At 42.9% G+C, this 13744-nt stretch overlaps 1 protein-coding gene across 3 annotated transcripts; it reads left to right on the top strand.

Moving 5' to 3' along the window:
- Window positions 1–1910: 1910 nt before the first annotated feature.
- On the top strand, window positions 1911–13484 carry hmbox1a (homeobox containing 1a). 3 transcript variants are annotated; one of them, XM_047031065.1, is made up of 10 exons: window positions 1911–2135; window positions 6107–6658; window positions 7180–7265; window positions 7366–7476; window positions 8788–8944; window positions 9189–9271; window positions 9397–9492; window positions 10078–10172; window positions 10359–10445; window positions 10584–13484. In XM_047031065.1, exons 2-10 carry the CDS (start codon window positions 6108–6110, stop codon window positions 10917–10919), a joined length of 1602 nt encoding a protein of 533 aa, XP_046887021.1. In that variant the 5' UTR covers window positions 1911–2135; window position 6107; the 3' UTR covers window positions 10920–13484. The 3 variants fall into 3 exon arrangements, with proteins under 3 accessions (XP_046887021.1, XP_046887024.1, XP_046887022.1); XM_047031068.1 differs by having other exon boundaries at window positions 1912–2135; window positions 10084–10172; XM_047031066.1 differs by having other exon boundaries at window positions 1912–2135; window positions 10081–10172.
- Window positions 13485–13744: the final 260 nt, after the last annotated feature.

Raw genomic sequence — 13744 nt, 5'->3', positions numbered from 1 at the left:
CCAGCCGAGGTGGCTCGGGCATCTGATTAGGATGCCTCCTGGACGCCTCCCTGGTGAGGTGTTCCGGGCACGTCCCACTGGGAAGAGGCCCCGGGGAAGACCCAGGACACGCTGGAGAGACTATGTCTCTCGGCTGGCCTGGGAATGCCTCGGGGTCCCCCAGGAAGAGCTGGTGGAAGTGGCCGGGGGGAGGGAAGTCTGGGCCTCCCTGCTTAGGTCGCTGCCCCGCGACCCGATCCCCGGACAAGCGGCAGATGACGGACGGACGGAGAATCAAGATTGTGAAGGATTACAAATATCTTGGTATCTTGATTGATAATCAACTTACTTTAAAAAAACATGTAAAAAAAATATGCAAAAATGTAAAATTCACCTTAGCCAACTTTAGGCATCTTAGAAATCACATGTCCACCAAGGCTGCTAAAATGTACATGTTCTCGTTGTTTTTATCTCATATTAACTACTGCTTACCCACCTACTGCCAACTCCACTACCCTTAAACCAGTAATGTCTCTTTACAAACAGGCTCTCAAAATACTTGACAAAAAACCTAAATCACACCATCACTGTTCAGTCCTCCATAAATACAGACTTTTAAGTTGGGACAACATGATCACATTCAAGAACTGCTGTTTAATGTTCAAAATCCGGTTTAACCTGGCCCCCCACCACTATGCAGCCTAGTCAAGTTTAGAACACCAGCAACCAGTGCCACTCGAGGGGAAGCAAGAGGAGACTGTGTTATTCCTTTAAAAAAAAGTGTATTTGGACAGTCAGTTTTCTCAATTAGGTCAGCCTGGGAATGGAAAAATCTCCCTCAAAACATTAGAGAATCAACCTCATCCAACTGTTTTAAAAGTAATCTCAAAACATGGTTGATAAATAACCAAAAATGTGTTCTAAAACTGGTTGTTCCCATCCTTGATTGTGATTGGCTATATCGCATTCCATGCCGTTGTAAAATACAGCATAACCTCACAGGTTGTCCTCATAACATTCTTTAAAATTCCATATTACTGCGCATCGAATATTTCAAATTGAAAAAGACGGCAAAGGTGTCCATCTGGCTGTTGCGTGGCAACGATTTATGTAGGAACTATACTTTGTAGTAGCGGAAGAATGACGGTTTATTATTAAACTATTTTGTTTCTAATTGTTTTTATTGATGAAACCATATCAAATATTTGTAGTAACAGTTTTAGAAAAGCAATAAGCCCCGCGAGTCCGTGGTTTACGCTGATTTTAGAACAGGTTAGGGGTTTTTCGCTGGATAGAATGAGCTGGACAATTGCTCATTGAAAATAAATCGTGAAGCTTGTAGACCCGAAAGGATTCACCTTCTGCTGCATTGAAAATGTAGTTATCAGATGGTACTGTACTGTTTGAATTGCGATTCCATCTGAAGTCCGGTGACAATGTTGTTACAATTGCTTGTTTCAAAGGGGGTTTCTTAATGAATTAATGCAATGAGTTGGCTAAATGCTTGAAAATATTACTAGAAGGGAAAAAGGTGACATAAAGTCATAGAGGTTAGGACCGTTTTCACCGGATTGCCCAATATCTTCATTTGATCCAACTTTTCAACTGACGCTGCTATAGCTTATCAATATTATATATTTACATTTAGGTACATTTAAATGTAAATATTATATATATCAATAATTATTATATTGATTGAAAAGAGTAAGAATAGGAGTTAAGGGGACCCCATGCCTGTCTTCGCCTGGGGCCCCCAAATCACTAAATCCGCCACTGGGTACACTAGGTGGTTTACTTGCGAGTGTCTGCATTATCATTGCAGCCAGGACGGTATAACGGTATAAAGCCACAAGGCGGCGTTCTGGGCCTCAGTCAGACAAGGCTGCATTCCTCAGCGCAAATGTTTTGCCACGTTCATAGAGCGGCGAACTTCTCAACTACGAATCCCATGAAACCTCGCCGTGTTTCATGTCAATATGGCCACTGTCAGTCAGACAAAGGCAAATCAGTCTAGCCAAGAAATGAAATCAAATTAAGAGAGGACAGGAGAAACTCTGACATTGTGGGGACCTGCTTTTGCATGTTCCGCGTCGGAGATAAAGCTAACCAAATCCATCCATTCGTGGTGGACGGCGGCTCTCGATTCAACAAGCAAGGTAAGGAAGACTTGCAAGGCTAGCTAGCTAGCTTTTCTGCAGGCTCGCCCGCACTCTTTGGCACTGATCCCATTGCCAGCAAGCTAGTTCTGCAGCTGTAGTTAGCTGCGCTCTGAGCTTGGTTGTCTTCCTAGCCGCTGCTGTCCGCTGCTGTCCGCTGCTGGCCTCCCTTAGACACATGTTTGGGAGCTTGTTAGCCACTTAGCACTCAACCAAACGAAGATAGCTACCGTGCCATCTTCCCCAACAACAACAACAGTCAACACGCTGTAATTTTGGTAAAACGTGGTAAAAACGTTATTCTAAGAATCTAGGTGTTTAGCTAGCTAGTAACTTAGCTTTCTCGCAAGCCAGTAGATGTGCTGTGTTGCCAAGTGACTTTATTTATTAAAGTTACAATAAGCTAACTTGCACCGGCTACACTTTGAAGACAATTCCCTGACGTTCACATCACCGTTTTAACTGTTGTGGTTGTTGTGATAGTGACGTCATCCACACGGATGAAGTTTCACCTTTGAGAACCTCCCAGTCTGGATGCTTTGCTAGCTGCACTCTCCCGTCCGAAGATGAGAGTTGAAAAGTTTGCTTGTCAGCTTCAAATAATAGTGTCAAAGTCTCAGCTATTTATAGCGCAAGTATACATGGTGACTTTGGCTACCCATGCTTGTAGTGGTTGATTATGTAGTTTAAGTTTTCTACAAGTCTACAAGCCAATGGCAATAATCTATCTTGGTTAGATTGCTTTTCTGTTTATCTTGGGCCTGGTTACATGTTGTTTTTTGTTGTTGAGGGAAACGTGTGTGTCGGGGGGGGGGGGGGGGGGGGGGGGTGCTATACTCTGAGCCTATGCTCAGTGTTAGACCAACCTTTGGTCAGACAGTACAGTTAGGTTTTCCTCTAAACGTGAAAGAAAGCATGTAATGACCTTACCGTATTGATGTGTAACTACTGCTAATCATATAGCATCTCTGAGGCTCTCTGTGAACTCTCTCTCTCTCTCCTCTTCTCTCGCCTTCTCTCCTGTGGGACAGTGGCAGAGCTAGCTTGCTTGGTCACCCTGCCTCTTTTGAGAGATCCTCTTGAAGCATTTACCGGGTTCTGCTCTGGTGAGGTCAGCTGCATTTACCCTCTCTTCCAGCCCTGGTATCTGCTGTAGAGGAAGAAGGCATTTGCTATAGTGCCATTATGGCAGGAAGGGCAGGGAAGAGGATGTGAATAAACCTGCACCCTACGGCTACCTGATCCTACATAAAACTCTGCTGATGTAGTAGCTAAGTAGTAGGATGGAACTGTCTGGTCTCCCTGGACCAGACAGTTCAGACAGACAGGACACCCTAATGAAGAATGTGTGTGAGGTGATCCAAGCTGTCACTGTATTCATTGAGACTGTCTAGTATGCTGAGCTCTCTCTCTCTCTCTCTCTCTCTCTCTCTCTCTCTCTGTCTCTCTCTGTCTCTCTCTGTCTCTCTCTTATAAGCCTTTTTGATATAGCAGTGTAGCCTAGATTTTTTTGGGGCCTAGTTAAGTTTGGTTTGGTTATATACTCTATGTCCTAGTGAAAGGGTTACTGATAGACTAGTCTGTACTGTATGACTCATCCCTAGCCTCTTCAAAGCAAAAATATGGGAGCTGGCCAGACTGGATGGAAATTTTTCTTGGCGTTTTTCCCGAGTTGCTCTCCCTCTTAAACCCCCTCACGCCCTCTCTTTCTCCTTTCATCTTTCTTTCTCTCCTCCCTCTATCCTCTTAATCTTTTCCCATCTGCACTGTCCACTCTATCTCCTTTCAATCTTTTTTGACTCTCTACCTCTTTCATCTACTTTTTTTCTCTCTCTGTCTCTTCCTCTCTGACTTGCATGTGTCCACACATACCTGCTTATCTCCTTTGCATTAGAGCTAAATCTCTCCCTACGCCTCTTTCTATCTGTCCTACCATCTCCTTCTTCCTTTCTCATGTTTCACCCCTCCCCCTCCTTCTACCCTACTTCTCTTCCTCTGTCTAAAAAAGCTCTTCAGACTGCCAATCCATTTCATTTCTGGTCTGCAGCTGCTGAAACTGTCTCCTCTAAGCATGTCTGTCTCTGATCAGCAGTAGGGCTGCAACGAAAGATTATTTTAATAATCGATTAATCTGTCGATTCTTTTTTCGGTTAATCGATTAATCGGTTAAAAAAACAAAAAAGCATTAATTTCCAACCCTTTATTCAACTGACAGTGCAAATTCACAGTGTAAAAATTCTTCAGAATGTGCACAAACGGGCACACAATTTTGAAAAAGTTATTAATATTAGCGTGGATTTAATGCTATTTTCCAAAATGAGCAATTGATTTGAGTTTTGTTTAAAATGTTATTGAAAATTGAAAGGTTGTGGAAGTAGGCCAGACTTTATTAGAATAATCTGGTATATATTTAAGATTTTTTGATACCATTTTGAAAAAAATTCTGATTTGCGAGGATTAAGCTATTTTCAAAAATAAGTGGTTTTCTATCATTTTATTTGAAACTTCATTGAAAAAGTTAAGGCTGTGGAAGTATACCAGACATTGTTAAAATACTCTGGTGTCTGTTTGAGGTTTTATATTCCCAAAAATATTATAAAAGTCTACATTATTCAAAATGGTATGGGTAGTTTTCACCCGGTCCCTAACACTGCAAATGCTGCAAAGTAGCGTCTTCCGAATGTGACACTAATGTCGAATATGAAACTAACTTCACCTCGGTCAATTAACACACTGTATTTAGTATGAAATTCTCCCACACCTTGGATGACTTGGGTCGTAGCTACTGATTTCTCTGCCTCCGCCATGTGTTTCAGAACAACGTTACTCAACAACGTCTCTCCGATGGCCTTTTCTCTGCTGCTCCGCGCTCAATTAAACTTTTTTTAATAATACTCATCTCCGCGACTTATTTAGTGACGTGATAGTCGTGCGACACAACAAATCGATAATGAAATTTGTTGCCAACGCTGTTAATAATCGATTTTAATCGATGTAATTGATTTGTTGTTGCAGCCCTAATCAGCTGATAAGTTGGGAGCGTGCGTAAGTCTGGTCTAGCTTCTTATATACCATACTCGGTAGGGGTGCTCCGATCAGGATTTTTGTGGCCGATCACAGATCGCTAGAAGCAGTATGGGCCGATACTTTTTTTGTTATTTTTTATTCAAAATTCTTACATCCCCTTACCATTAGTTACACCTTGTACCTTTAGTATAGTTAGACTTGTACACCACTATTCATGATTTATGATGAAGTTGAATGTATGCACATTCCTGCCAAAGTAAATTCCTTGTCTCTGCAAACTATCATGGCGATTTCTGATTTCCCCTTTCTGATTCTGATTAAGGGGTCAATTTGAAGCCTTCCATTTATCATGTAACATTATCTATTTAACTATTCTGAACAACAAATGTATATCAAGTATAACAATGATGAGATGATAAAATATCATGAATTAACAACTGTTTATTTAGTGGCAGGAAACATGTTTATTATAATCCACTCTCTTTCTTAGAGACGCTTTTTAGAGACGCAATATAAACCATAGCAGCCTATGCTGGGTTATTGATAACCGCTTATAAATAAACAAATGTAACTATCCTGTCGAATAATACATTATACATTTTAACTTTAGACTATAAAATCTACAACATAAAAGGTCACAGTCAAAATAATGTTTCACATTTTTCTCTGCATTTAGATAGGAGATAAAGGACCATGGGCAATAAAGTGCACAGCGAAAAAAAAAAAAAAGTATCTTTTGATCGGCCTTTGTAGTGAGTACCCTTATGAGTATTTAAAATGAATTATCGGCCGATAATGATCGGCGACCGATCGTTCAGAGCACCCTTAATACTCAGTATAATCACTGTGATAGATTGTTCGGTGTTGTCTCTTTCTGGAGAATATCTCCAAAGTTGATTAAGAGTTACATCCCTTGTATTGTCCTCCCCCTTCCACCGTGCCAGGATGTCTCAGTACTCTGATGAGCCCAGGTTCACCATCGAGCAGATCGACTTACTGCAGCGTCTCAGGAGGACAGGAATGACAAAGCCTGAGATCCTCCATGCCCTCAACACCCTGGAGCGTCTTGACCAACAGCACGGACACAAGTTCCCCCACAGGCCCCCCCACCTGGGCCTCTCAGCCAATATCAACCCAAACACGACTTCCTCTTCCTCCTCCGCCAATAGCGTGACAGCTTCCTCCTCTACCATCTCCACTGCCACCCAGACCGCTGCGTACCGGGGTAACGGGCTCTCGGCGTCGCCTAGCAACAACTATGACGGCTCCCCGCCCTCCCCGCAGGCCCCGGCCCCCACTGCCATAGCGGGTGTGGCGGCCCAGAACGGGCGTGTCAGCAGTGAGGGGCTGGTCGTCATGACGAATGGGAAGGGGTCTCCGCCGCGGTTTCCTGTGAGCGTGAGCACGGTTAGCGGTACTGTCGGGGGGAGGGGCTTTGTGTACGAGCCCAGCGAGGATGATGTGGACATAGAGGACAAGGTGGAGGAGCTGATGAGGTGAGAAGGAAAAAGAGGGAAGGGGAGAGGAAGAGGTGAAACAAAGCAGGGGGTGAAAAGGAGAAGCTTGTGGATGTATGATACACACAATTTCATTTGATTGGTTGTCTATTATTGGGTAGTGGTGTGTGTAGCTTATGGGTGGACGGGGTAGGCAGTTTGATTAGAGACATTTTTCAAGAATCAATATAAATGTAAATTATACTACGCTAAATGTGAAAGATTGTGTGTGTTCGTTTATCGTCTATTCAAGACCAGAAAATGCCTAACAGTCAAATCAATTCCCTTTATTGATCATGAAGAAAATGTAATTCTGTCACACATATGTGCTCTCTTTCCTTGTCCATCACTCTCTCGCTATCCCCTTTCCCCACTCCCTCTCTCTCCTTCCTCCTTTCTACATCTTTTCACACAATTTTCCACCAACCTTTTCTATATCACCTGTCTCCCTGCTCTCCCTCTTTACTCATCTACATACCTCACTCCATCCCCCTACTCTCTCTCTATCTGTCTCCCTGCAGACGGGACAGTGCCATCATCAAGGAAGAGATCAAGACCTTCCTTGGGAATAGGCGTATTTCTCAGGCAGTAGTTGCACAGGTCACAGGTCAGTTCCTCCCTGCTGGCCATCATTCAAATACACTGATATCATTGTTTCAGTAGTCTTGACTTACCTGTCCCTCCCTCCCTCCCTTTCCTCTCTCCAGGTATCAGTCAGAGTCGTATCTCCCACTGGCTCCTCCAACAAGGCTCAGACCTCAGTGAGCAGAAGAAGCGGGCCTTCTACCGCTGGTACCAGATGGAGAAGACCACGCCTGGTAATACAGCCCCCCACCCCGCCCACCACCACCACCTCCCCCAGCCCCGAGCACCCCTCGCCCCCCAAGACCCTCCCCTGACACAGCCCTCCAGTCCCCCCAGCCTCCCCCCGGTACAATCTCTCTTCAGCTGCTCCACACGCTCCATCCACTACTAGCTTAGCTGGGGGGCGTTCAGGTGCACTAAACGTTTCTGAAACGTTTTGAAACAACTGAACTCGTAGAATTCAGTTGTTAAGGGATGATGTGACGCTTTTGTGTGGTTGTGAAGGGAAGTCCTGTCAGGTCTCAGTCTCAACTTTCTGATTGTTAACTTCCCATGTGAACTTCCCTTTAGGACTGTTACGTATCTACCAACATAGCTTTCCCTACCTCACCATATTCAGGTAATTTCCTGCCCCTGTCCCAGGAGGTTGAGAATACCATGCAGTCGAGTTCCCTTACACTTTCAGGAAATAACCAGGGCTGAACTCCTTCTCTTCCACTCCTACCTGCGGTGTTACATCTAAATCTTTATTGCTGCCATAACCTGTTACACCCCCAAGTCTAGCCATTGTTCTGGTCCATGCTGTGTGTTCCCTATGTGTTTCTACTCTATCAAGCTTATTAGAAATGTGTGTATATATCTGAAAGCATTCCTTGCTCCCCCCTCCTCCCCCCTCTTTCAGTACAGAGCAGCCAATAAGCTACCATCACGGCCACAATTGCTGATTTGTGATCCGTGTTTGCAGTAGCCAATAGTAGTTCTGCTATTGTAATGCTACCAAAATGTAGATCAACGTAGAGCACTTGACAAAGCATTATATTATTATATAAATATGACTATAAATTCATTTATTACGACTGTTCTGCATTAAGACCCGTATGATGTCTGACTGTATATAACCAAAGGATTTTTTTTTTTTTTTATATATATAATAAAGAAAAGTTGTTGAAATCATACCAGTGTGCTTCTCCTCTGTCTCAGTGGAGGGGAGCTCTAACTCCCCCTGGTGGACTGTGTATGTCACAGCACCTGGAGTGCTCAGGCCCTGTAAATAATTTTGACGGTAGATAGTTATATAGGATTATCAACAAACACTCAGGCACTGATGTTTATGTGTGTTTGTGCTTGTGTGTGTGTGTATGCATGCCTGTGTGTTTAATGCATAGGCAGTGATTGGTTAATGAACAGGTTACGAACACTACTCACACACAAACTAATGTGCTGGATCTGTTGGAAATTATAAAACATAGTTGAAATGAGAGGTTTCATGGTCTTGTGTGTGTGTGTGTGTGTTTGTGTGTGTGTATGATATTTATTGTCCTAAGGTGCCACTCTAACCATGCGGCCAACGCCATTGGCCATGGAGGACGTGGTGGAGTGGCATCAGACCCCGCCCCCCATAAGCTCCACTCAAGGAAGCTTCCGTCTACGACGAGGAAGTCGCTTCACCTGGCGGAAGGAATGCCTGGCTGTTATGGAAAGGTGAGGAGGAGAGAGATGAAGGCATATGGAGGAGGAAGGATAGGTGATGGAGAGAAGGAAAGGGAGAAGGAGACTTGATTGAAGAGACCTAGACTAGTGAAAAAGGGAGGGAGGGGAGAGGAGGAGGAAAGATAAAAAATATGGGTGAGGAGTAGGAAATGATGGGGGATGGAGGAGAGGATGGGATGGTGGGAGGATAGAGGATTTGTGTGTGTGTTCCATATGTAACTGTGCATGACTGCAGCTACTTCAATGAAAACCAGTACCCTGATGAGGCCAAGAGAGAGGAGATATCCAATGCCTGCAACGCCGTCATCCAGAAACCAGGTGAGAGAGAAACGGAAAGTGACAAAGGGGTGGGGAGGGAAGAGCGAGGGATAGATGAAGGAGGGCAGTAAAGAGAGTCAGATGGAAACGTGTGGTTATCTTTATTAAAGTGTCTCTCTCTTCAGGGAAGAAGCTATCTGATCTTGAGAGGGTAACCTCTCTGAAGGTCTACAACTGGTTTGCTAACCGCAGGAAGGAGATCAAGAGACGAGCCAACATAGGTAATGTTCTTAATGTTCTTAACCTCCTACTGTGTGTGTATGTGATACTTGTAACATGTTGAAATTGATCATGTTATGGCCAAATATCACGCACAATGTACTGCATTTACCATACACAGTACCAGTCAAAAGTTTGGACACATTCAATTCAATGGGTCCACATGATACTTTGCCAACCTGTGTTTTGCTTGTGTATCTGTGTGTGTATCTGTATGTGTATGTGTGTGTATTTGCATGTTTATCTGTACGTGTGTGTGTGTGTGTTTGTGTGTGCGTGTGTGTACAGTACCAGTCAAAAGTTTGGACACATGGGAAAATGTAAATACTGTAAATGCATAGGTTTAGATAGGTGTGCCTGTAGACTATATGTAGGCTCAGAACATGATTTGACATCATTTTAATTGCTGAACTACACTTTATGGTTCTTGCCTGGCTCAATGAAGTGAGTGCTCTTCCCAAAAATGTAATCAACACCCACCTGACTTTCAGGTGGCAGACAACAATGAAGTGATTAAAATGATATAGAAACATCATTTGTAGCCCAGTTTGGTAGATATGTTATGGCCAAATTTGTGTTGTTGGAAGAAGCAGCAATCCTGGAAAGCCATGGCATCGATGTTCAGAGTCCAGGAGGCCACTCCAACAGTGATGACATTGACAGCAACGAGTTTCCAGACCAGGTAGACAACCACCCCTCCCTAAAGAAAATGTAGTACAGTCTTAGATGAAATTGTTTCCTAGGACCTCACCATCTTTACAGTGGTGAATGTGAATGATTTTGGATTAACATGATATTTGCAATGTGGATATTAGGTCAATTGTTTAAATCAGTGGATGTTTAGTGATAGTTGGACCTGTTTTGGCAGGCCTGTGAGGTGTCCTCCCTGTTTGAGAAAAGAGTAGTGACCCGACCCTACGGTCTGAGTAGACTAGACCTCTCGTCTCCTACACAGGTACTTCTTCTGTCTTCTCTGCTACACAGGTACCTCTCTTGTCCTCTCCTCTACTATACTGGTACCTCTCCTCTCCTCCTAATGGACTATAGAATTCTACCCTTAAGTGATTTAACCCACTCCCTCCTCATGCTGTAGGTGCCGACCCTCCTACCCAGCTGGCTGGCTGCCTGGCCCAGTCCGGCCAAGGGGGCCATGGCCGCATTCAGGGGCAGTTCTCTGGTTGGTCGTGCCTCTCTGCCAGGGGTGGGGCAACAGGCAGAGGGTACCAGACTGACTGGCGTCTCCTGGTCTCCCCCCTCCCCATCCCTACAGGACGAGTCGACCAATCACAGCGAGCAGCAGGACCCCATAACCCTGGCAGTGGAAATGGCAGCTGTCAATCACAGCATCCTGGCCCTCGCCACACAAGCGGGGAGTGTGGCTAGGGGGACTGGAAGTGACATAAAGACTGAGATGCTGGATGAGGACTGAAATGAGATGTAGTGTGTGTGTGAGAGAGAGCGAGAGAGAGAGAGCAAGAGAGAGAGAGAGATAGAGAGAGAGAGAGGGAGAGAGAGAGAGCAAGAGAGAGAGAGAGAGAGAGAGAGTGCACGAAAGAGCAAGTCCATGTGGTTGACATTTAGGAAGAGAGTGTGTCTTCTTGGAATGTTGTCATTAACAAAGACCAAAAGTATGCACAGGCTTACAAACTGTCAAACGTAGAAATACCTGTCTGCCTCACCCTCTTATCACACAACCCTCTCCAAATACCCCATACCTCCCCCATACCTCATCTCTACCTCCCCCTCAAACTCATACCTCCCATCCTGAGGTGTGGAAGTTGTGTATCAGTTGAGGTCAAAATATACTATGTAAGTGTATAGTAGAAGAGTAGACAGTGAGTCAGAGCCTATAGTGTGCATATGTAGCACACCATTCAACACTCCCTGTCCAGTTAATATATTCTCAGTCTCTTTCTCTGTCGTGTCACTGTATAGACTGTGTTTTTTTACAGCCACAAGCTACATGTTATTGTCCTCTCCCTCCAACGAGGTTGAGATAGAGAAAGAGGAAGGAGAAAGAGATGCAGATAGAGGGACAGAGTCATGGGTACGGAGAGTTTATAATAATCCAATGCTAATCAATTCTGTCTGCTGTAAATCTGGTCAGTGTATTCCAGAGTATCATCAGCCCCAGACCTGGATTAACATCCATGAATTAATGAACCAGTATTACTAAAGAGATGCTTAACCTTTAATGTGTTATGGTTGAGAAGATGGTGGCAAATTATCATTTTTAGAGAGAGAAATGGAGAGAGATGGACAATCAGGGGGCCTTATGTGGTGGATATATGGACTGAATCATATGTAGGGGTCACCCATAGCATTGGATTTAAGCTTTTTAAACTTTATTTACTAAAGAGTGGTTTTAATATGTAGCAGAAACTTCCTCTTTGCTAGTTCAGGTTTTTAAATGATCTCCAGGTAACACCAGTTTGGCTCTCCTTAGTGCTCATAATGGTGGTAGTTTATGTCACCAGAGTGCATCCAGTTTTTTTTCTTCTTGAATCCTTTTTCCTATTTGCCTTGTGTGTGCCATATGTTTTTAACACAAGCTTCTATGGGAGGTGTTTTCTTGGATTACTTTTCCTTCCAGATGTCACTTTTAGGGCATGGTTTAGATGTACGGTGCTTCAGTCCTCTACCCTTCTAGCACACAATTGGTTGTTCTGAGTGAAGGACAGGCCATGTTACTCGCCTGGTGGTAAGGGAGGGGGGAGAGGACGGTGATCTGATTGGCTGACATGAGTTCATAAATTAGGGGTCAGAGGTCATCAGTTACTTTTGCAACCCCTGACCCCCTCCACCACCCCTCCCTGCCGACTTTCCCTTTACTAACTCCCAGCCTGCTGCTTTTTAAGTCAAATAAGATATGAATACCTGAAAAATGTTACCTGTTTTCCTGAACCCGTAAAGGTATAACTCAACCCTAAAAATAACGGTTTGAAAAGAAAAGTGGGTGCAGAACATATCTTTGAGATTGTATTGTGTGGTGAAATGCACCTTTAATACCTTTTATATTGGTTGACAGCCAAGCTGACCAATAGGGACTCTGATACCTCTGTGGTTTGTGAAACTCCTGAGGCAGGGAACTAATACAAATATTTAGTTTAATATCAAATAGGTATCTTACAAAATAGAAAATATTACATATTCTCAAAAGTATGAACCATAATTGTTCTTTTTTTTGTAAAAACTCTGCCAAGCAGAAATGTACCAGAACAGAATCATATTATTAATGACATGTCTATGTTCTCTGTAGATTTCTTATGATTTTAAATCATGTATTTACATGGAATCCATTTTTTCCTTGTGAGACTTTATGCACAACCAGCCTTTCATTTGTGGTCCAGTGTCAGGAAGACAAAGCCTCCTTCTATACTTCTGTGTCAAAAAACACTTCAAGTAGAGTAGTTTATTTGCTTTTGATAAAACTCAGAACACTTTTGGATTGCTCCATTGGTTTTATCGTGCATTGGCTAGATAACCATGAGCACACAAAGTATTTGAACTGTCAATAAAAAAAGGCCTGTAGCTATTAGTTGATCAGGAACTTTCACAACATGTGTATTTTACTGAAGACTCAAGGAGCAACAACTAACTAATGAAGTTACGTTTGTAAGGGGGCTTTGTGCTCCCATGGAGTGGGGGCAGCAGGATGGAGGAAGGCACTGCCTTCTTTATAACCAAACTGTTCTTGTTACGTATGTGAATACATGGCATATAAACTGAAGACAAATACTCTATAAAGTGGAATAATCTAAATAAACGAATTATCACTGTTGTATCGATTTGAGGTAGTTAAAAATGAGAGTCCTGTTATTTCAGACATAGTGCCTTGTTTGGACAGTAGACTGTTCTGTAATGATACATAGAAAAACTTTGCCTTTGTTAGTTTTTCATTTGTTTGAAAAGCTTTCTTTAAAAAAAAAACATTTGTTTATTGTAGTAGTGTAACTGTTGACGAATGAATATAAACAAATCACATATAAAGGTTGATCTATGAACTAAGTGTCTTTTGTTCTATACATCTTCTCAAAGCAACTACCGTTTAATATTTATTCACAATTGTCAGTAACATCAGCAATATAAAATTAAATTACACTTAATCACAGATAATTTACTGAAGTATCATACATTATCTAAATATTTGTCAATTTTCAGAATTATTTCAGTTGAACATGTATGTATAATTAGTTAATTCAAAGGACAAACATATTGATTTAAGTAAATCAGTTCACTTTTATTTATCATATC

Source organism: Hypomesus transpacificus, chromosome 12, assembly GCF_021917145.1.
Source record: "Hypomesus transpacificus isolate Combined female chromosome 12, fHypTra1, whole genome shotgun sequence".
Lineage (NCBI taxonomy): Eukaryota > Metazoa > Chordata > Actinopteri > Osmeriformes > Osmeridae > Hypomesus > Hypomesus transpacificus.
This window is presented reverse-complemented; position numbering and strand designations above follow the sequence as displayed.